Source organism: Conger conger, chromosome 12, assembly GCF_963514075.1.
Source record: "Conger conger chromosome 12, fConCon1.1, whole genome shotgun sequence".
NCBI lineage: Eukaryota > Metazoa > Chordata > Actinopteri > Anguilliformes > Congridae > Conger > Conger conger.
In genome coordinates, this window is record NC_083771.1 from 24,300,452 (window position 1) to 24,325,983 (window position 25,532).

General features: G+C 41.2%; 1 protein-coding gene across 1 annotated transcript in view; it reads left to right on the top strand.

Moving 5' to 3' along the window:
• Window positions 1-25,532, top strand: part of cntfr (ciliary neurotrophic factor receptor) — a 221,851-nt gene that overhangs the window by 124,009 nt on the left and 72,310 nt on the right. The window contains exon 3 of the mRNA XM_061215585.1: window positions 8,559-8,792. Within this exon, the coding sequence (XP_061071569.1) occupies window positions 8,559-8,792 (234 nt within the window). The remainder of the gene's footprint in view (window positions 1-8,558; window positions 8,793-25,532) is intronic.

The following is a 25,532-nucleotide window of genomic DNA, read 5'->3' on the forward strand; positions in this document are numbered from 1 at the left end:
ACACCATGCACACACTCACGCAAGCAAGTACGCTCACACAAACCACGCACACACACACGGAAGCAAGTACACTAACACACACCACGCACACCCACACATGCATGCACACAATATACACTCACCAAGCACTTCATTAGGAGCATTTTTACTTTATTATACCTACTTATTCATGTGATTATCTAATCAGCGAATTGTTTGGCAGCAGTGCAATGCATACAATCATGTAGTTATGGGTCAGGAGCTTCAGTTAATGTTCACATCAAACATCAGAATGGGGACTTTGACCATGGAATGATTGTTGGTGGCAGACAGGGTGGTTTGAGTATCTCAGAAACTGCTGATTTCCTGGGATTTTCACACAGACTAGTCTCTAGAGTTTGCAAAAAATCCAGTGAGCAACAGCAGCACAGCAATAATGCCGTGTTAATGAGAGATGTCAGAGGAGACTGGTCAGACTGGTCAAAGCTGACAGGAAGGTGAATAAGCGCACATTACATCTTCTGCATAACAGTAGAGCATCTCTGAACACACAACACATCATAACTCTACGATAAGCAGTATCCAGTACTACAGCAGTAGCAGTCTACAAAAGAATCTAATAGATACTTAATAAAGCGCTCAATGAGTGTATATTTATATCTTGGCCTATTTTGTCGATTTTTGGACAGCAATTCCAGAAACGAAGTCAATTGTAATGAGTATTGTTGTCTCATTTTTACCTAAATAAGAGGTGAGACAGTAGACTCATTTCATGATTTGCCAATTGGGTTAGAACATTTCACTTGACAAGCAGAGAGTACCTTATAACAAGCTATGTTTTTCTACTGGAGAAAAAAAATACATTTCAGCCTAAAACACTTGCTAAGACAGACTTTTTTCTGTTTTTGTCTGATTATTTAGTTTCTTCCCAAAGGAGTGTGAATGCTGGTGCTTTATCTGACTGTGCCACCAGTCCCACATCAGCTATGAAAGACTGGAGATCCCACTTGTCAATAACTGCAAATTGAAGTGTGCAAATGTATTTGTGTTTTGGATTTGTAATCAATTAAACGGACTGCTGAAAAAAAGAAAAGGACACAAAACGGTAGGAAGCGCTACCTGGCAGGTTTTTTTTTTTTTTTTCAGAAGCCGACCGAGCGTGGAATTGTATTTCAGTCACGGATGAGATTCTAATGCACTACACAGTCCACGCAGCCGTGGCTTGCAGTGTTGTAGGGAAAACCATCGTGTTCCTGTGTTAGTGGATGTTTTATTTATTGTAAGTTCTGGCCCATGCGATCAGTCCCCACCTGTTCTTTCCGAACATTTCCGCGCCTCTCTTCGACAGTTGGCCAAAAAGATTCTCGTACATCGTGCCTCTCCAAATCCCCTCCGTTGAGTCCTGACTGTGGCTCATATGAAATCCAGAGTTCTGATCCTGCCCTACACTGCAGCAAGACGGAACGGTGTATTCCTACCGGAAAACTCCCACTGGACCGTACACTCCTGCCGTGACGCTGTGCTTCGTGAGCACTGATCCCAAAATGGCTGCCGGCCCAGATCACGTCCGAACTCTCCGGGGGGGGGAGCGAACCCCCCTCTCCAGCCAGGAGGGCAGTCGCAGCCCAGCTCCTGGCGCAGATCGAAAAGGTGAAAACGCACCTGTTCGCCTGCCGCCTCAGCTCACCCTGGCTCCCAGAATGCCTGGCTGAAACCCCTCACACCTGCTGCTCATATTTCAGTCCAGGAAACTAAACTTTGTGTCTCTCGCTCTCCAGAAGCCATGGAACAAACAAACAGCTAGCTTACTGCCTATGAAATATATACAACTCTGTCATTACACTACATTACATTACATTACATTACATTACATTACATTACGTTACGTTACATCACATCACATCACATTACATTACATTACAGGCATTTAGCAGAAGCTCTTATCCAGAGTGACGTAGGACGAAGTGCAGATCGAACACAGGAACAAGTGTGAAGAGGACCCTAGAGGACAGTACGGTTCAGAGTCCTCGCAATACAGTTGGAACCCTTGAAGAATACATCAACTTACAAACTAGCATACCACGGTTGTCATATGAATGAAAATGTACACTGACAAATATGGACACTAAAGGAAACTGACGGAAACACATCACATACTGAAATGACTGGATAAATAATAAGTAAAAATACATTTTAAATGATTTTGTCATTTTGTATATGTAGGCTAACTGAAAAGCTCTCTGTCTCTGTCTCTTTCGACTCTCTCTGTCTCTCTCTCTCACTCTCTGTCTCTCTCTCTTTCTCTCTCTCTCTTGTGTACAGTGGAATCTTGTAGCTTTCCAGACATGTGTGGGGAGTTCTGTGCATCTTCAACCTTCCTCTGGATTTATGAGAATAATTGCATGTACATCTGCCATGTTTGCTTCCTCAACACTCCAGAGGAACTATTCAAGGGGTTTTCAGTTTGAGGACAAGGACGTTGGCTTATTAAACGAACGAGTGCCATCATATTTCCCGCTAGCTTAGTTGCGTTCCACAGAAAAAAGTGCCAAGGCCACTTATTCAGACCCACCTTTGCCCTCATCAACCCAAATAAATTTCACAGGGCTCCATGATAATGAGATTAAAAAAAATTGTTTGCTTGTCAAATAAAAAATAGGCAGATCTTGCAATGAATCAAACTGTCTCACCTCATTGGCAGGATTGTTGTTTTATCTGGCAAACAGGTAGTAGAATAGATTTTAAGTCTAAATATAATACTCCAATACTCATTAAAATGTACCTTTTATTTTACTTTTACAGTGCATAAATTGACAAAAATGGGCCAAGATATAGATATACCTTGTGTATGTGTGCGTATTTGTCTGAAATATATAGGACTAAAATACTTGTTGAGATTGGCTTATTTGCTGTTTTTGAGAGAGTGCAGGGCAGAGGGTTTGTGCTCTGTCTTCCTAAATCTCCACGCTACACTGCCAAGCTACTGCTGTCACCAGTCCTTGTCCTTTTCTTACTATTTATGTGAGCTTCTCAACACCGGCTCGATACACCGCGCTAAGTTTATGGTGTTGGTAGACAAACAGTGTCAGGATGGAAGAGATTTCTGTGTAGCCGCAGAGGTCTGTTTAAACTGCAGCTGGCTTTTAGCCTATGATAGACTACAACATGGAGAATCATGTGTCGTGTGTACTGCCCAATGAATTCCATCTGTGAGCTTGTATGAACCTGACAGCTTTGGGTGTCTTGTGAAGGATAAGGGTACTGTGTAATCTGTGATGGAAGCTGCTGAGGCCAAGACTGTTTATAACAGAGGAGAATTTAACCCATTATAACTGTGTCTCCCTCACATTTCAGCATCGATGCATACGGTTTTTTTGTAGTCGCTTTAATGTCCATGTGAAACATATCTGTACATGCAGACATCTGGACATCATCAAATAGTCAGCTTTCGAATTGTAAAATTTCACTCAGTGAAGTTGGCACTTCACAGTCTAAATGCATACAGTACATTTGCAATGGCATTAGGGTTAGTTTCACCTATTTTCATCACATACAATTATCTTTTATTTATGTCAACAAACCACCTCTTGGCACTAGACAGTGGATATGAGTGTGTATGCATTGTGTGTTTTATGTTATATAACAGGTAACCTTGGTTAGCCCACTAATCAATCAAAGGTGATATTAATTACTCACAGTGTTTTGGTTTAAAGGTGAGATCCATTATCTGTTCACGCTTATTGCTGGTCAGGGTCGTGGGGATTGCTGGATGCTATCCCAGCATGCATTGGGAGACAGGCAGGAATACACCCTGGACAGGTCATCAATTCATTCCAGCACACGTACCATTCACTCACAAACTCAACCAAGGGACAATCTAGACTCCAGGAGGAAACCCACACAGACACGGGGAGAACATGCAAACTCCACACAGACACGGGGAGAACATGCAAACACCACACAGACAGGGGAGAACATGCAAACTCCACACAGACACGGGGAGAACATGCAAACTCCACACAGACAGGGGAGAACATGCAAACTCCACACAGACACGGGGACAACATGCAAACTCCACACAGAGAGTTTCTGGCTGGGATTCGAACCCAGGACCTTCTCACTGTGAGACAACGGTGCTACACAGTGTGCCACTGTGCCGGAAATTAAAAATTGTTGGGAGATGAAATTAAAAATTGTTGTCCTTCCCATGTGTCTACTACAGAAATAGTGAAATAGAAATGAATACACAGACATTTTCCCCTGGAACTACTCTGGAGAGGCATTCACTTGTGCTGCTCTGTAGTGCCGTGATCACCCAGAGAACAGAACAGAGTCAGAACAGAACCCCAGATATTGCTTCTGTCACTGTAGTAATAAAAAGTTTCTGTCCGTGACAAATGTTGATTAATAACCTATCACGCTCTGCAAACGGATTGAGAGCATTCTCAGAGGGCCGGGGCCCGACCTTGGCTGTGTAATCTTTGTGTGAACTCCTGTTCTGTTCCTTATTTTTTTTTGTCGGGTTTCAGGAAAAGGAAAATTGCACGGTCTTGACCTTTCACCTCCCACCTTTAGACCTCAGGTGTAACACAGGGTGTCAGGGAAAAGCTGTCAAACGGAAGTCAGAGACGAGTCACCCTTCCTTAGCCCAGCGAGAGAATAAACCTAAGGCACAAAGCCACATTCCCCGAGCAAGGCTTTAAGCACTGGGCAGAAGATGCAGGATGGATATTTCTCTTTGTCAGCACGACACCATCAATCAGACGCCTCTAATCCCGGTGACCTTCACGGGCCGCTGCAGGAGCACGGCTTTCATTTCGTATAGAAATCCAACCTTGTCGCTAAAATAACAGGAGAACAAACTTACAATTACCAGTTCCGGCAGCTTGGCAACTGTGGAATAGATTCAGTGCAGTAGATTCACTGACAATTATGACAAAGTTGGCCAATTGTCATATGAATAGAATGTAAGCCCTTCGATGTAGAAACCAGCTTTGTCTACAAAGAGCACCTGTTTGTTGGAAGCCTCTATCTTTTGGATAAGGATTCATTCTATTAAACATGAACGTTAAATTTCCAAATGGCTTTGATGATGGCAGTATTTGATGCCTTTAGTCTGTAAATGCATTTGCTATAAATAAGTAAAATCACATTGAATAATTTTCATTTCCTGGTTTCTTTGTTGTTTATTTCCAGCGTTAAATGTGTAAAATACAGTTTTAAACTGTATCTGTTAAAAGTGGCTTGCTGTCTGTCTGTTGGTAGCATTTTTCACGGTGGCAGCGAAGGTAATACCCTGCCATTTTGTGGAGAGCCTTCTGCCACACTTTAGTTTATCTGTCACGCTTTCCATCTGTCCTGCCATTACAAATCCCGCAGGATTTGTGACAAGTCATGCTAGCTGCAAATCAGGGATCTGGGAACTGGGTACTAAATTGACCATTTTGAGAGTGAACCAGCCAATGTTTCCTAGATGAAGAAGGGTATGATCATAGTCAGCCATCTACATTACAACAGAGCCTTAACATTTTCTACCTTAACAGTAACTGAAGACAAGCTAATACTTTCCACATGAGAGAAAAAATAAAACACTTGTTAAGCTTTATTTTAAATTTTCAGTCTGGCATTATGTTTGACCTGCTTTTTTTTTGGAGTTCATAATTATATCTGTACCCTGTATCTGTACCCTGTATCTGTATCTGTTGCTACCCTGGCTTCAGTCAGTCAGTGAAAGCAGAGACTGTGTACAGTATATCCTCACCTCCATTCCCTTTCACTCTCTGTGGCCACAGCTGTGCTGCACAGGGCGGCCTGTAGCATAGTGGTTAAGGTAAATGACTGGGACCCGCAAGGTCGGTGGTTCGATCCCCGGTGTAGCCTCAATAAGATCCAGCTGTCGGGCCCTTGAGCAAGGCCCTTAACCCTGCATTGCTCCAGGGGAGGATTGTCTCCTACTTAGTCTAATCAACTGTACGTCTGGATAAGAGCGTTTCCATTAATGTAATGTAATGCATACAGTAGCTATCATTCTGATGGCAGCACTACACACCTGGCCCAGGTGCACCCTGGCAATTGAGATAACCCCCTTGCATTGGGTGGTGCTAATGCACACTGTCATTGGGTGTTGGATGTTTACAGTCTGTGTTCAAAACTGCATACTACTCATACTAAATTTCAGGCTGATTTTAATTGAAATGTAGTGCGAGTACTGTGCGGTTTCAAACACGGCTGGATAATCCTGCTCCTGATCATTTTCATGAAGTAGGTTTAGATGTCTCCCTTCATTTTGGTGTACACCACTGACCTCCTGTTTCTCTCCTGTCTATATTTGGCTCCTCTCTCAGCTGCTAAAACTCAGCTCCAGTAAAAGGCAGTGCGTGCAGTTCCCTATCCTACCCCTCCCTTAGCTTCTGAGCCTGGCTCGTTACGTGCGGTTTCTCTCCGAAAATGTGAAGGATCAATTACACAAACCCCCGGCGTGTCAGTCACACTTCTCTGGAGGAAGAGTAGGAGGTGAGCTGCATATCTGTCCTTGACGCTTTACTGCAATCTCTTCACACAGACGTTTTTAGCGAGCGCTTAACCTTTGTGGAACTTTTTCCGGAGGTTGCTTTGCTGGAGCAGAAACCCTCCATTTTTCGGAGATAATACGCAGTCCTCCCATGGCAAACTAAAGTAAAAACAGTCGCTTGTTCTCATTTCAAACTCCTTATGGAAAGCGACTCTCGGCGGCTGAATGGGAAGTATGCCTGGATCAGATAGGGTGGAACAGTGGCACCTGCTACAGCACACAGTCTTATGGCATTAGGCATTCAGAGCTTTTAGACGGTGGCAGATACGAGGTTTTGTTCCTGAAGTTTGTCTTGGCTTGCCACGGGCGCAGAGATTTCACACACTATCGCTGCCGTGCTCCCAGGGCTGGAGATAAGGCAGGGGGAAACAGGAAATGGATTTATTTGTGCCTGACTTCCACACGGCTTCCCAACACGCTCAGACAAGTGAGCGCACTGAGAAAGACCCTTAATGAAAATCGGGAGGCAGAGGGCAAATAAATGGCTTGCTGTCTATGACATTTAGAAAAGAAAAATAATAAATTGCTGTGTGTTTTTTGGCAGTGTCTGCGCTGGGTTGGGGCAGAGGAGGATGCTTTCATTAAATAAGCTCCATTAGGGGACTTTCAGGTACACTGCTGGTTGAGGGAAAGCTATTTGGATTTTAATCCTCTTCCTGATAATCCCCAGTGGGATGTTTCTATGACTTTAAAAAGCCTTTAATCGAGTAGAGATACCAGAGAGCAGGATGTAGGGGCATGTGTTTACTAGTGATACCAGTCAAAGCACATCAAAGGGCACCTGAATCTTGTTATCTCAGAGAAAGTATTCGGAAATATGAAAACATTAAATTATCTCAAAAGGTCAACCTCATACTGGCATATTGTGCAATCAAACACTACCTTTGTAAAATCGTCAAAAGCCATGGACATTTTTTAAAACATAAATATAACCTTTTCTTTATGATTATTTGTATTTTTACAGAATTCTTCCCAAATGGCACCACTGTATCTTATTTGGTGTCATACTGGAATTTACTTTAACAGGAAAGATGTTTAAAGACTTATCCCTGTTTATGGGTATGCACTTTACACTTTGTTGTGTGTCACTCTGGATAAGAGCGTCTGCCAAATGCCATTAATGTAATGTAATGTAATGAAGAATGTGATGCCCTGCATTCTTAGGTTGAAAGTAATATCTAAATAGAACCTTGTCTTTGTTTGGAAACCTAATAATCAGATATTCATGCACATGACATGGACAGATGAGAACTGATTTTGAACAGCCCGAAACATCAGAACAAAGAAACAAGCATAATTTTGAAGAAAGGGGATTTTTATGGAAGAAAGCTTTTGGCCGGCTTGGACCCTTAACAATGGATGTTTATGAGGGTTCTTCCAATGTTCTCAGTGCTGCAGTGGTTTTGGGATATGTGTTGCTTTGACCTTTGACCTTTCTGAGCAGCGGTGGGACAGAGCTGTTAAACAAAAGTCATTTTTATCGCAGCTTCCATGTGTAATCTCTTTACGGTGTTTTGAGTGATATGTGTTTCGGAACAATTAAAAAGCGGTTCCCCTGCTACTTAAAAACAAGCTGAAGGGAAGTTGGGGCAGCACTGGCTTCTGTGATATGACGTAGACACAAGTGAAACATATCTTTCTGGGGGGATTTCGGGGGGAAAGCGGGCAGTCGAGTCCACTGACATCAAATGAGGAGGGGGACGTCAAACGAGGATGTGCACCACAGTGTGAAAAGGACATCGATTTGAGGGGAATGGAATCAATACACCCACGATTACGTGAAATCTCATTTTCCAGGAAGTGGATGGGAAAAATACTTTGACACATAAAGTATTCAAATTTCAAAGTTTTTTAGGGGTAAATACTGTTTACTTGTGTTCATATGGTTATGAAGAATTGACTAAACTGAGGAAAGGAGAGTTTTGATTTCAGCTTGTGTTTAACAGAAAGTGCAGCATTCTCTTCATGGTTTTGTAAAAGGGCTCTTTTTTGTTTGTTGTGTTTGCAGGAGGAAGGATACAGTATGAGAAGATCGGGAGTGACGTGACCATGCAGTGCGGCTCTCTGGGCGATGATGCCTCCGCCACATGGAAGGTGAACGGCACGGATGTGAAGGCCCGACAGGCCCAGGACGGGCCCAGGCTGATCCTGATGGAGGTGGACCTGAGCAGCAACGGGCTCTACAGCTGCTTCCAGAACCCCAACGGGGAGCGGAGAGACCAGATCACCCTCCGCATGGGCAGTGAGTACCACCCAGCAGTGTCGACCTGCATCACGGATCAACCTCCAGTCATGATGCAACCACTCTTCTACCTATAATACCTGTAAAATCCAGTTATGCTAGCTGGACCAGCCCAATTTTCAAGCTGGTCATAAGCTAGTCTAGCTGGGTATGAGCTGGTCAACAAGCATAGCTAAGCTGGTCATAAAGGTGGACTAGCTGAGTATGAGCTGGTCATACCAGCTGTTTCAAAACATGAGCTGGTCAAACCATGTCCTGCTGGCGGCTAGTCGGAACTGGTCAACCAGTTAAACCATGTGGAGCTGGGAGCTGGTCTGAACTGATCAACCAGCTACACTATGTCAAGCTGGGAGCTGGTCTGAACTGATTAACCAGCTACACTATGTGAAGCTGGGAGCTGGTCTGAACTGATTAACCAGCTACACTATGTCAAGCTGGGAGCTGGTCTGAACTGATTAACCAGCTACACTATGTCAAGCTGGGAGCTGGTCTGAACTGATTAACCAGCTACACTATGTCAAGCTGGGAGATGGGCTGAACTGGTCTGAACCAGCTACCAACTGTTTCAAAACCTAGCTTGAGGTTTTTTTTTTTCAACAGGGTAGAGCATTAATTGGCATAAGATCTATCTCCATGTCCGACATTGACTAAAGGCCTTAATGTTTGTGGGAAAACATTTTGCAGAAATTGACCCGATTGATTTGCATCGCCATTTTAAAACTTTATGGTTTGCATGGCAAACAACGCTGAAAAGTTCCTGTGTAAAAAAGCTTGTCATCCTCTCTTCCTAGTGCCTCTGGGAAAACTGTCTGCCTGCCTCCATGCAGATCAGCTCATTAGACCCAGCTGGCTTGTTTGTGTATACATAACAATAGTGTTTGGAGCATAATTAATATACTATATCGACTGAACACTTGTTTCACCCACTCCTCTTCTAGTAGTTGCTCACGTACGTACAGTTAAATGCAAATGTGTTTGGACAGTGACACAATTATTGTTTTGGCTCAGCACAGAACATTAGATTTGAAATTAAACAATGAATATGAGGTTTTAAAGTGCAGATTGTCAGTTTTAATGGGAAGGTATTTGCATCCATATTGAGACGATGTCTATGGGTCACAGACATCTGGCTGTCATTGAATGCAGAGGATTTTCAACCAAGTGCTAAATATGATGACTCTATTTCAGATTATGTTAATTTATCCCATTATACTTTTGCTCCCTTAAAATGGGGGACTGTGCATGAAAGGGATGTAATTCCTACACGGATCACCCGATACGGATGGAAATGCCCTCAAATTAGAGCTCACTTAATCCTCCTATTCATTGTTTTATTACAGAGCTAAAATAAATTGTGTCACTGCCCCACTCACTGTATGTGTAGCATTCACAGGGTAGAACACACTGCATGTCCTTGTACGTACAGATTATATTGATGTTCTCTTTGAGCTTTTGAGTGCCGGTGCGGTAAGGTAATGGACTGTAATGAGAAGACACACAGGTGTCCTTGAACTCCACAGATTTGTTGGTTTCTTCTTCTTTAATCGGTGTTGTTGTGTTGGGCCAGCACTATATCTATTTTACCAAAATTACTGTTTTAAAGATAGTGTTTAGCTGTGTGTTGCATATTTGGCTGTGGCTGTATATTTGGCATTTGTGAAAATCAGACTTAGATGTGCTGTTATGTAGTTCTAGATGTAGTTATACAATATTATGACAATATTTTATGCTTGTTGTGTGTGTGTGTTTGTGTATGTGTGTGTGTGTGTACATACGCCTGATGTGTGTGTATGTGTCTGTCTATGTGTCTCTGTTTGTGAGAGTAGTTGCTAACTTTATATCATAATATGTTTTGTATTTCCAATTGCCATCTGCCTATGAAATCACAGTGGAATTAAATTGCAATCTGAAAAATAATATTTTGATATTATATTTAAATGAAATGCATAACTGCATAAACACATTTTAATTCCAGGGAAACATTGAGCATGGATAAAAATGTACTTGAACTGTGTTTAAGTCAATGTTCCTTGGACAGGCTGATGGGCTAAATGTGTTAAATGGGCTTGATTTCTGACACGATAAGCTCACAAATCAATGGGTCATTGGTGCTGGTTTCTGATGTTCAAATGTTCTATGCCCTGCGTGCAACTGATATTATTCCCCTGGGACGCAAAACCTTTCAGCAAACTAAAGCTATTCTTTCAAAAACTAATTTTCTTAAGTTGTGAGGTGTAGATACGTCCAAATTAAATACAAAGACACTGATATCATGACTTGGTCAGTCTACAATAATATCATGACCTGGTCACTACAGTAATATCATGACCTGGTCACTCTACAATAATATCATGACCTGGCCACTACAATAATATCATGACCTGGTCACTATAGTAATATCATGGCCTGGTCACTCTAAAGTAATATCATGACATGGTCACTCAACAGTAATATCATGACATGGTCACTCTACAGTAATATCATAATAGCGCACTTACCCCTGGTTATGGGTATGCACTTTGCACCTTGTTGTACATCGCTCTGGATAAGAGCGTCCGCCAAATGCCATTAATGTAATTGTAATAGCTCATAGGCAAGCTAAATCTACAGAGCATATCATGGTAGTATTTTCATCTTAGTTTGCATGAAGTACATGAAAATGTATGAAAATTCTAGAATTTTCTTTAATCAAAAATGATCAATTATGACCACCAGCCAGCGTCTTCCATGGAATTTGTGAAAATTACAAATATTTCCTGTCATCATAGTCCACTGGCTCGGCTGCAAGCTTGTCTCTCTCAATGGCCAGGCTGACAGGCTGCAAACGGCCAATCAACCGGAGAAACGAAACAGCCAATCAGCCGGAGAAACCCAACAGCCAATCAACCGAAGAAACTGCTCTTCCATGACAACAAGGGAACAGGCCTTCCAGTCATAGCCCTTCCTCCCTAGGTTGTATGGCGGCCATCTTAATCCTGCCCTGAGTGCCGCTGTTCGTACCAGACCTGGCTGTCGGCACCTGCGCCACACAGACACTCATCACAGCATACTCTCAACTCCTCCTTTACTGAGACCGTTCTCAAACTCTTAATGAAATCCAGCTTTCAGCAACTGATGGAGATTTGACATCATTATGACTGACCACCTGCTCAATGTAATATTCTTACAACGAACAGTCTTCATAATCCTGACGCATTGGTGTAAATGAATTACCCGTGGTATGAACTAATGAATAGAGCTAATTACTGCAGTTCTGTTCACCCCTCAGGTGAAAAGAGAATAATGCATTTGCATAGTTCTGCCAGGTGGTTTTCATATTGAGGAATTTGAGTCTGACAAACGAATGCAAAATTTGAACTCTTGCTTTAAATCATGGTCCATTTACATTAAAGACAGTGGGTCAAGCCAGAAAACACTGTAATTTTCATCTACGGTTGCGCTAGATCACGTTACACATCACACCTGAGATTTATACAATAAGGGTTTCCTAGTACCTTTAGAAAATTTTTGGTTTAGATTTTATCATGAAACATCATTGTAAACAACATTTTCTCCTCATATGCATTCAGTGGAGGATAAGACGAGAATTCCTTTCTGTGCCGTTGAATGCTGTTGACCTCATCAGAGCAGAGTTTTTGAGTGCAGATTTAAGAGGTCTCAGATGGCGGGTGGAAGCAGCGTTGTAGGGAGCTGGAAGTCTGCTCTGGTGGAGGCTGTTCATCGGCAGTCATCAGGGACGGTCCCGCGGAGGTCACTGACTAACAGGACACACCGCAGGGCCAGCTGACAGGATGATCTGTCTCGCTGATGCACAGCGTCCGTAGAGATGTGCTACTGGGAACGCCACGTTGCTATTCAAATATATTCTACTCAGAGCTCCTGCTTCTTCCTGATACTGCCAAACAGTTCAAAATGGTGTTGCATTTTCAACTGTCCACAATTTGTATTCAGTTATTTCCATCTGGAATTCAATTCGAATTTAAAATATTTTGAAAAAATCAACAGATGTCTGCTTTTTGGAACGGCTAAGTGTCCTTCCCTTGCCACTGTCACCGTCTCTCTCCGATCATCAGCTGCAGGTATGCAATTCCTCGGGTCAAAGTAGCACTTGTAGTTTGAATTCCCTGTTACCCTCTTAACCTTCTGACCTGCTTTAATTCATTTGGTCCTCGAGTAGGCGTAAAGCACCCTTGACAATATGGCTGACTGCTTAAACAGAGTTATCTATGGAAGTGTACAATACACTGAACCTGCATAACTGTGTATATTAACAATGAGATGATCCATATGATATACCAACTAATTGAAGATATAGTAAAGAAAGACACTAACCCGAATACATTTAACGAAAACTTTGACAGCTATATCAAATGTTACATCCTGGTGATGGAAATGAGAAGAGTGATGCAATCATTTCCCATGTCGCCTGGCCTGGTTTGATTTATGACTGGTCATAACCAGTAAGGACTAGAAGCTCTGATCTAGCATGTGTCTGTGAAACCCTATGTAGTGTTCAAGGTCAGATTTCCAAATTAGAAAACCAGGAGAGCCAAAATGAACAAACACACACACACACACATGTAATTGCAGGAACAGAAGAAATGCAACTAGCAAGTTTGGCAGAGTAAAGGCTAACAGTTATGCCACTCATTAGTGCTGTTCACAGGGTAACTCTGCCACTACCGAGTTCATATTGATATTTAAATAGCGAGGAACATTTATAAGTCAATAAAATATCTCTGAAGGAATATGACGGATGTAAAAATGAATTGATTATAAGAGCTTACTACCTATTTTAATGCACTTGTTCACTAGTGGGCCAACAGACTGTACTTCCATTGTGTTCACTCAAATACACTCAGTGAGTAATATTAGGTAGACCTGTACACCAACTTGTTAATGCAAATATTAAATCAGCCAATCATGTGGCAGCAACGCAATGCATAAAAGCATGCAGACATGGTCTAGAGGTTTAGCTGTTGTTCAGACCAAATGTCAGAATGGGGAATGTGATCTAAGTGACTTTGACTGTGGAATGATTGTTGGTGCCAGACAGGGTTGTTTGATTATCTTAGAAACTGCTGAAACTGAACAGTCTCTAGTGTTTGCAGAGAATGTTGTGAAAAACAATAAACATCCAGTGAGCAGCATTTCTGCTGACAGAAATGCCTTGTTAATGAGAGATCTCAGAGGAGAATGGCCAGACTGTTTGAATCTGACAGGAAGGTGACAGTAATGCAAATAACTTAATAAGTCATAAATAATAAATACCTGATGAAGTGTTCACTGAGTGTATATCTACCTATATCTACCTTTAGGCATACTATGCAGGATTCCTTTCTTATAAAATAACCATGCAAAGGTATATCTGATGCTCTCTATTTGTGCACATTTGTTGAATAAATGCTCCTCTGCCTGTATTTGTTCTTCTAAAATGTGCTACTGTAATGGTGGTGGTTTGTTCTTCTAAAATGTGTAGCTGCTACTGTAATAGTGGTGGTTATGAAGCAGAAGTGTTGTAGCTCACTACTGTAATAGTGGTGGTTATGAAGCAGAAGTGTTGTAGCTGCTACTGTAATAGTGGTGGTTATGAAGCAGAAGTGTTGTAGCTGCTACTGTAATAGTGGTGGTTATGAAGCAGAAGTGTTGTAGCTGCTACTGTAATAGTGGTGGTTATGAAGCAGAAGTGTTGTAGCTCGCTACTGTAATAGTGGTGGTTATGAAGCAGAAGTGTTGTAGCTGCTATTGTAATAGTGGTGGTTATGAAGCAGAAGTGTTGTAGCTCACTACTTTAATAGTGGTGGTTATGAAGCAGAAGTGTTGTAGCTTGCTACTGTAATAGTGGTGGTTATGAAGCAGAAGTACTGCAAAGCGAACCAACAAGCCAACAGGAATTGGAATTGCTATTACTTCATGGTGACAACCAAAATAATGTGATACAGTACTGTGCAAAAGTTTTAGGCAGGCAAAAAAATTCTGTAAAATAAGAATTCTTATAAAAATAGAAATGTTAATAGTTTATTTTTTTATCAATTTTATCAAGTGAGTGAACAGGAGAAAAATCTAAATCAAATCAATATGTGCAAGTGTACCTAGAAGAATTGATGCTGTTTTGAAGGCAAAGGGTGGTCACACCAAATATTGATTTGATTCATGCATTTTGTTAATTGATCAAAATAAACTATTAACATTTCTATTTTTGAAAGCATTCTTATTTTACAGCATTTTTTGTGATATTGGAGAAGGAGGCTTTGTTGACTGTAAACACAGGCCCACTGCAAGGCAACATATGCATACTATGCCTTTAAGTCAACAGACACAATGGCACAGAGAAAATCATTTCTCTAGCAATAGCAGTTTGATTTAGCTGGCTGTTCTAGGCAGGTACAAGGCTAGTTTATCAATGACACTGTAGCTTCATCCAACCAAACTTATCTGGACTCTGTGGCGAGAGAGCAGGCCTGTGGGCTTTGTGGAAAGATTGAAGTTTAAATGGAGATGGTGGCTCATGCTGCAGGACTCTGAGTCGATACTGCATGAAGAGCTTTTCTGTTAAAATTACACTGTGAAGAATAATGTGAATTATCAGGGCATGTAATAAGAGTGCTGGAGATGTCATTAGGAATGTAATCATTAGTAAGTTCTTTTAAGAAGGAAGTAGTACAATAGATGCACAATTAAGTTTGTGAGTGAGGGCCTGGAATTAGGCATCATTGAAAGAGGTGATCAGGGGTATTGCCCTTGTGATAACTTGGGGAGTCTGCGCCATGCTCCAGAAGTGCGTTGTAGGTCAAGAACTGTTCTTCAGTTACTGTTATTTTAGAAAGCGGTGGGTTTTACTCCATTCTATGGAGCGTTTATGGATGGAAAACTGCACATGAATTTGGAAAATAACCTTCATTGCTTCTCATTGTAGTTGCCTGTTGACATTTTTTTTGTCTGGGAGAGGACTTGCCGATTGCTATTGACTGCTGGGCTCAAAGCTAAAATTACTACATTCATTGCACTTCTTACTTTTTAAAAAAAGAAGCCATTTACAAAGTTTGGAGCTTTTGTCTAGGACATGCGATAAATGTTTGCAAATACTTGGCTGAATAATTGCTGTGTCATTCAAAGCCTGGCAATTAATAGGTTTTGCAGCATAATATAATTGCAATCTCAGAGTGCACTACATACAAAAAGAGAAATGCATTTCAATCATAATTTTTAACTTTGGTTAAGTTTGGTTTTGTTAGTTTCAAAAATAATAATTCGTATTACCATTGGGTAAATGGCCTGGGAGAAAAAGGAAGACATTTTACATCTTTTTTAACTAGATCCTTCAGGAATAGCTTTATTACATTTCGCTGGCACTGTCCTCTTGTGGGAGGAAACAGATGTGAGCTCTCACTTGTAGTTTAAGCTGGAACTTTTCCAGGTTTTCTCCTTGTGTTTCCGTGTCCTCTCTAAGAGAAGGATAAATTGAAGACTTCTATACTGTCTAAATACTGATTTACAGAAGGGCATTTTGTTAATGATGCACTTTTAAATTCAGTGCAACCCTCTTGGAAGAATAGCCTTTCTCCCAGAAGATCATTCTTGCAAGTGGTATATTAAGAGGGGAATGCATTCAGAATTATATATATATATATATATATATATATATATATATATATATATATATATATATATGTATGGAGAAAATACAAGTGTTACAGGCATGTTTTGGTTCATTGAACAAAACCATGCTTCTTTGTAACATCACATTTAAAATATGTAGTAGTTGTCATACTGTATTGTTAAACTAGCATAATTTGTTTTATACATTTCAACTCTGAACTTTTAAAACTTGATAATCCACACTATCCTCTCAACTGAAACATACACTCACTGAGCACTTTATTATGTAGACCTGTACATCAGCTTGCTAATACAAATATTCAGACCATGTCAGAATGTGATCTAATGGAGATAAACACAGATTACAGCAGTGGTATGCAGAAGACTCTCTCTGAACACATGTATATTTTATGTTTTCAGGTATGTGTATGGCCAAAAACGCTCTGTTGCAAAGACACTTTTTTCACCAATAATATTGTGCAATCATAACCATTATCTTGTTTACCAAAACACTTTAACCTGAGGCTGGTTGACAGTTAGACTGTGGGTAGACTATGAAAGACCATTCACGGATTTCAAATGAAATAACCTTTTCATAGCCGAGCCCATTTTTATTATTCTGAAAAGAAAATGAAAAATAAATTATTAAGTGGCATTAATAGATTGTGCAGTCTGTGAATATTTAATGTTTTGACTGATCCAAAAACTATTATGGAAATGTGCTTTATTATTACTTGCAGAGTATTTAAACGTATAAGTGTGTTCCAATGTATAAATAATTAAATATTTTGACTGATTAAGTTTTTGCACTTTATGAAAATTTTAAACACCAGTGACACCAACATCGGTTTGCCAATATTCAGCTTTCACCCATTTAGTTATAATTTGGCATTCAAATTCATTAGAACCTCATATTATTGGAAAAGCTGCACTGTACTCAACTAAACATCCACATGAGAAAATCTAATTTGCAAAGCAATGATGATTAGTGAAATGATAGAGAACTGACTGATCTGTTTGCATGCGTCATCATGTCCTATATCCAAATACTAAACACTGCCTCTATATTTAAAATATATAACTAGCATACAATTTAACAGAGAATGTAATATAAATGAAGAAATAATCTGTGCTTTTCAGAACATTGTGGCCGTACTGTATTTCTCTCATCCCTGTGATGCTCTTTAAGAATAAAAGTCATTCAGAGCAACTACAGAGTGTTCATGCTGTCTGTATGTTTGTGTCTCTGTGACTAGTTTAGCAAGAGTGCAGCTTAAATGCCAGTTTTGTATTGTGTAAACAAGGTTTTCTTTCTTTTCTGCCGATTTGAGAAATGAGTTTTCAGACTATAGCTGAAGCTCATGAACTGATGGATATTTCAGTGACTGTGTCCTTTGCTTGTTTATATGGCTGTGGAATGTTTAATTGGGCACCAACTTCTACATCCCCAAATTCTCTTTTCACATTGAAGAGGGGGTGATTATTCAATGTTTGTATTTTTGGAATGAGCTGTAATTATTATTGGCTTAGAATTGTTAATATTTCCTTTGTATGTTCAATGTTTTGTGCACATAGCAAAATAATACTATAATATATACTGTAATAATAATTTGAATCATTAGATTGCTGCAGTTATTGTATAGGGTCATATCGAGTGACAGTCAAAATATTGAAACAGTGTTTATATTCCATGTACATGTGTAAAGTGTAATACTATGTAATGGATACAGATTATTTACGAATATTAATAACATTTACTTCTTAATTCCAGAAGTAAGATTGGTCATAAAAGGACTAAGAACCTTAGATGTTTTGACAGCTGGAGTTCAGCAGTGTTTAGCAGGAATGTGGTTCTCACACTACTCTTGTCATTAAGTAGCGTTATATTGCTTTGAATGATTAAATTATTCTTTATCAAGCATCTTGACTTCCCTCTATTGTAATTAGATTTACCATAAACTATCTGCCTGCCACGGAAATTAACCTTGCAATATTTATGTACGGGAATAAACTCTCGCTGCAGAGTAGCCTCCTTATCTAAGCCAGGAACAGTGAGAAACATTCGTGCAGGTCGACGAGAGCATTAACTTTACATTTTTATCGGAAATAAATTTGAAGAAAGATGAAAAGGACACCTCTGCTTGAAGCTGGTTGCGTATCCCGTGCTAAGCGCTATGGGAAGATGAAATAAAACCAAACACAGGGCAGGTTCCTTTGGATGAGCCAGTTTTATTGCCGCATACGACGGGTTATTGATTTTGGCCCGATTAGAATTCAAAGTGGAGGGCTGTATTCTGAGAATCTGTGAGCCTACCTCTGATAGGGCAGACACATCCTGAATACAGCCCGTTGGAGCTGTTTATCTGAGGTGGCTTAACTTCAAAAGGCTGCAGCCCACACAGAATACTCAGCTGCTCAGAGTTATGGCCGTGCACTGTGGTGACTGTGGAAGCTTCTAGAGTACCTTCAGCTTCTTATTTTACAATTCCTACATAAGTAATAATCCAGCACCGTGCTATGTGCAGTAGTAACTTGTAACAGAGTAATTCAGTGTATCGATTTTACATTTTCTACAGAACTGGGAGAACTTGTCAGCATTCTGTGTTTAGTCTAACCAATGAGATAGTCCCTGATAACGGTCAAGCAATTTTCTGAAATGTGTGTGTAGTCTTGTCGACGTTCTGGATGATATGATATTGAATGGGTACTGACAACAGTGCAAACACAAAGGGTCTGTCGGGATCCTATTGCTGCTTTAAATCTCTGAATCGCAGAGCTTGCCATATCAGCAGCGATGCTAAGATGACAGCCGTATCAAGCTTGGCGGCTGGCTCAGACTTGGCCGGATCCTCGTCCGGTTTGAGATGCAGGAGGTGTCCTGGCCCCCAGGAACCAGGGGTCACCTCATCAGCACAAAGCAATTTCACCCTGTCCGTCCGGTCCGTTTCTGTCCGGTTCTGTCCAGCACAGGAGCTGTGATTGACAGGACGCAGAGCAGGGCCAGCCTGCCTGTTCTCACTTAGACTGCAGTCACGGGTGCTTCATACCATAACACATCTCAAATTCTTATCTCTTCTAAGTTGCTATCACGCTGGTTGTTGTGTTTGGGGAGATAATTTGCCGGATCAAGTAATATACAGACTTTACCTCGATGGTAAAGTAAAATTTTAAACACACCCTGAAGCACTCACGACTGAGACTGGGAGTTTATGGGGTAGAGGTTTAAGGGCTGGAGACAAGGCAGTATTGGAGGGAAAGCAGGATTGGGCGCTAGTGCCAACCTTCATCAACAGTCAGCTCCTGCACACAGGTTCTTCCATATTCCTTTTCATCTAATTTCTGAATACAGAGCCTTTTGAGGTACAGTGACTTTTTGCTTTGACTGGGACCCAGAAGGTTGGTGGTTCAAACCCCAGGGTAACCACAATGAGATACGTACAGCTGTGGGCCCTTGAGCAAGGCCCTTAACCCCACGTTACTCCAGGGGGGATTGGCCCCTGCTTAGTAAAATCAATTGTTGCTTTGGATAAATGTGTCCACGTGTCCTGATATATTTGGTGGAGGTTAAACAAAAAGAAGATAAGTGTTAGAGATAAATTATCACAAAGTCTTATGCTTCCTGATTCTCCACACACTGTAAAGAGAATGACAATATCATTCACATTTAGTTTCAGTGTGCCATTATAAACCGTCTTGTCCACACCCCGTATCATGAAAACCACTAAATAGCATGACATTATATAAATACTGTGATTTATTGAATGGTCACACAGTACTGATCTGATATGGAGAGTTTTGGTCTTCTCAAATGTCAGTGTTTCTATCATTGCTTTATATGGGCTACCATCGTTGAATAGCATGTTTTATGAACATCTATGTGTCACTGTCAAAGAGAGAATTATTCTAGCATGTACAATAAATAATTCAGCAAAAAATCATTGATAACAAGCTGTTTTAATCTTACCCAATGAGTAAAACCAGGGGGAAGCTCAGTCAATATTTGTATCTGCCTGACTTTCACAAAAAACCCTGACATGTCGACTGGTATGTACGACCATAATATCACAGAAAACCAGCAGAACAAAAATAATTGAAAATGTGAAAAAAGAGACCAATGGGAAAATTATTTGGAAAAACTATCAATAAATGATGAGCAAATGAGCAGAGTATCTCGACCTTCAGTGTGAACCATCCCTGCAAAATGAAGTGCAAAATGAATTTATTATAAGTTTCCACAGAGGAGATGATGGCGCTGGTCTGTATCTCTCGGTACTCAACTACTATAGAGCCCTGGAAAATGTTTCTACTTGACTCTATTCTTTATTTGGACCAGATACTTGTCGTCAGTCTTCCTGGGGTCCACACTTTAAACGTAAACCGCTATTAGCCATCACAAGACACTGTATAGCACAGAATAAAAAGCAACAGTAACAAGTAAAAATTAGATACATTCAAAGAATAATAATAATAAATCAACTTCGGCTTCAGGAATACAGCAATGAATGTTAATATTATAATGCTCATCACTGTGCTGTACTGCAATGTTATGAGTATGTGACAGTTGACTTAAATAGTGTTTATGAGACGTTGTCATGGCACCCGGCCATTGCTGCTTCTTGATTCCGTGATTCCTGTTCCACAATGTACACATTGTGTGAACTTTAGTCTCTGAGCCATGTTGGCTATAGATTAAATGGAGGATGCTGCCAGTGTAACTCTGAATGTGAAAGTATAAATGGGGCGTGTCAGATGTGTGGGTCCTTGGCAGGAACCTACATGTTATTTTATGCATGTTCCAGAGTCTCAGGTGACCTGCTGCCCTGGTTCAATATTGTCACCACAGTCAGGTTTTCTTGGAGTAAGAAAACCCTTCCCCGGAAAGCACAGCTGAGCTGTGTCTTAGGGCTTCTAGTTGTTAATGTCTACTAACACTGACCTGTTAATTTATTTACAGTTTATAGAGTCCTGCACAAAATATGAAAATTGAAACAAAACCTCTTTTGATATGACCAGTTGTTTCTCTGTCATCCACAGAATGTGTCTTGCCAGTTTGAAAGTAGGAATCACCCAGGGTATCAATTACTCTGTCGCAGGCTAGAACTTCTGGCTTCAGCTTAGAGAAGTCTAGCTTCTATCTATAGTCTGCTGACTCATGAAGATAAATGGGCAGTCCCATTAGCAGCCCATTAGCAGTGTGCTAGAACCAATGTTCAGATAGACAACAGAGCTCAATAATAAAGGGAGATGCCTGAACACAGCAGCTGCGTTGACAGTAAAGTAGGTGGAGCAGATTTAGAGAGAACTGAAGTGTCTTCAGCCTAACAGTGATATGAAACGCCATAGGAAGAGTTGACAGGACCTTGAGATTTTGTGCCGAGGGAGAAGAGAAGGGGTCCGAGGACAGGGCCCTGGGGAACGCCGTGGAGAGACTGTGAAGAGAAGACGCGTTGTTCTGTGAGTTAGGGAGCAGTCCAGTCGAGGACAGTGCTACGGATCCCAGCAGCTGCCAGGGTAGATGAGGGAGATGAGACACATCAGCATCTGTACGGGAAGAGACGGTACAGAGAGGGGCTGGGGATCGGTGTGAGGCTGGGGAAGGTAGCAGATGGATGTCAGCAGCTCTCTCATTGAAGCAGGTGAAGCCATCTGCTGAGAGGGAGGATGGAGGTGGGGGGTTAGAGTGTGGGGGGAGGGGGGTGAGGCATGAGAAGGTGAATAGTTCATGAGGGTTAAAAGGTACGTTCTGAATTTTTGTTTGGAAAGAGTAATCATAGTCAATCCTAACCCTAATCCTAACTAAATGGTAACCCGTACACATTTTACAGTAACGGTACATTAATTGTTAATGTAGTTGCTAATATGAATTAGTTGATGTACAAATACATGAATTACGCATGAAATAAAATTTTCATTGTTTAAAGTATTTAACTACAAACTACTGTATTTGTTACAAAAATATTTATACATCAGGAAACCATAAGATAAACATACGATTAGTTAACCAGTTAATGATATTTGTTAAAGTTTTTTTTTCCAGTATGAATTGGCATTAACTAATGTAGTTGTTAACATGAATTACTGATGTACAAATAAATAAAAAAAGCTTAGTTGACAACCATGCTCATGGTAATTCATGTCACCTTATTTTAAAGAGTTACTCTTAACCACTAGCCTAACCTAATTCTGACCCTAACCATGGAAGAGATTTTGGAAATGGAGGAGGGAGTGATGGGTGGACATGTGAGGACGGATGTCCCCCATTTCCCCCTCTCATGGCGCGCTGGCCGGGAGGCTAGCAGACGGCTGCGGCCCCCAGCCCACAGGCTAGGAAAGGAGAGGATGGAGAGAGAGTGGAGAAAGCTCTCCTGAATCTCCCTGTGACTTTGGAGGAGAGAGAGGTGCAGCAGAGAGTGACAGTTTGAGGCGGAGGAGGGGCTCTGGCTGGGAGTAGAGCAGAGGGATGGATGGGGACAGAGGGGTCACTCTCTAAACTCTCTAACTAAAGTTAGAGCAATTCCTCAGCACACAGCAAAAATAAAACATGCCTAAATAATACCAGAACATTGCAAATTACTCATTTCAGGATTTGTCAATGGCATGAGACCATTTCAAATGTAACTTAAAACAAGCTAATATTTCTACTTGGGGAAAACAAAAGATTGTCTTATTACGATTAAAGACAATGATTACGACAGACGTCTCTGTCGTGGATAGCCAGGACCTGCAGGAGTTCTGTTGAGTGTGTGAGGTGTGAAGGCATCACAGGGAGATCCAATCAGTGGGACAGGGAGGTACGGAGCGGGTACTGGAGACTCCCAGCAGGATCGGCTGCCTGGCATCTTATCGGGAAGAGCTGAACAGAGCGTCTGGTTCAACAAAGAGAATTCCCATGGCCTCTAGAGACAGTGGAGAACGGCAATAAACAATTTTGTGGGTCTATGAATAGCAACAGTGTGGCAGTCAGAAGACGAGATGGAGAGATGAACGAGAGGCTAATGAAAATGTCCTGGTGGGGCAGGTTGGCAGACTGTTTTCAGCGCCGGGTCCAGACAGCTGGGGAGTTATGGGAGGACAAGGCGGAGATAAGAGAGGCAGGGGGCTACAGAGATGCGTGGGGGCGAGAGATGGACATCTCAGGGAGGGTGAGGAGGTGGAGGGAGGGCAGGGAGGTGTGTGTGGAAATGAAGTCTGTCAGAGTGGCGCTGCATCTCTCCTGTGAGGGACAGCACAGTCCACAGAGATTGGAGAGACAGCACAGTACACAGAGATGGGAGGACAGCACAGTACACAGAGATGAGAGGACAGCACGGTACACAGAGATGGGAGGGACAGCACGGTACACAGAGATGGGAGGGACAGCACGGTACACAGAGATGGGAGGGACAGCACAGTAAACAGATGGGAGGACAGCACAGTACACAGAGATGGGAGGACAGCACAGTACACAGAGATGAGAGGACAGCACAGTACACAGAGATGGGAGGGACAGCACAGTACACAGAGATGGGAGGACAGCACAGTACACAGAGATGAGAGGACAGCACAGTACACAGAGATGAGAGGACAGCACAGTACACAGAGATGGGAGGACAGCACAGTAAACAGAGATGGGAGGACAGCACAGTACACAGAGATGAGAGGACAGCACAGTACACAGAGATGGGAGGACAGCACAGTAAACAGAGATGGGAGGACAGCACAGTACACAGAGATGGGAGGACAGCACAGTACACAGAGATGGGAGGACAGCACAGTAGCCAAACACTTTGGAATCCTGCTGCAGAACGATCTTGGTGTGACTTATATATGATAATTAATTTCATGCAGTTAAAGGACATGTACTTTTGCCTCATGATGAAAATGTGTTGTGCCTTCAAAGTAGAATGCACTGAAAAGATGTTCCGGATTTCAGCTGAATGTAGTCGTGAGAGGCTATAATCACATTAGTCCATTTGAGATTCAATAAACACTTCCACCTAGAGCAAATCAACAACAATAAGGATCCTTGAATGAGGATCATTTTCTTATTCAATTACAGAAGATCAGATTTGTAATGAACAAACTGGCTATGCTTCCTGCAGTAATTCCATAACTAACACATTTCATGGAAATAACTGTTTGTAGTATTTGACGAAGAATGCATAACATATACACAGCTTATTATAATTAAGTGGCATGTGGAGGGTATTATCTACTGCGCTTACACAGTCCTTACACAGTTTAATGTCCTAATTTTGACTTTGATGGGCAAGTTAGGAAGGTATGAATTCCTGTTTTATGCATATATTAGCCTAAGCCTGTTAAAAATGAGATAGGATGTAAAAATCAATTTAACAGTAGTTCCATAAAACCTCTTACTCTGACTGACTCTGATTACCCGTTTTGTTGACGCTAACAGCCCAGTCGTTTCGCATGGACATGCTTTCTTTGAGAAAGTCCACATCACCAAGAGAGTTTCATTCTTTGAAAAAGAAAAGCATTTTGGATTTTCACTCTGAATGATTTAACAGCTGAGTTTAAATAATATATTTGTTCTGAAACCATTCACATGATTTTTTCTTCAGGCTGCTGTGCGTTGATTAACTGCATTGTCCATGTTCTATTCATGGAGACTTGTTAAAACCAGTACAATAATGTAATAATACATTTTGCATTTAATGCGTATGTAAATACATAATATTCACCCAACAGCTATTTATATATTGTATCATATCTGCCACCTTAGTACTGTCACTGTTATGTAAATGAAACAAACAAAGTTATGAATATCGATGAACTGACTGTCAGGGAAGTGAGGTTGATGTCTGGCGTTTGAGGCTCACTTAGATAATGAAGTAGTTTATTAATACTGCACCATGACTAAAACACTGTGCTGATCAATTTCTGTTTACGATTCAGAACTAGAATAGTTAACCACTGATAATTTGCTAGGGTAAAATTAAAATGCATTCATTATCTGTTAGTTTAGACAATCAAATGGGGAGCAACTGATATGCTTGTGCTTAATTTGGTGGAATGGGATTTCAGCCAGAATTTAGGGCATAGGAGTAGAATAATATATCTATAAGCACCACTGTGTGACTAAGTCTGCATGGTGTTTGTCTGTTTGCGATAACACCCATACAATTTATTTAGAATTCC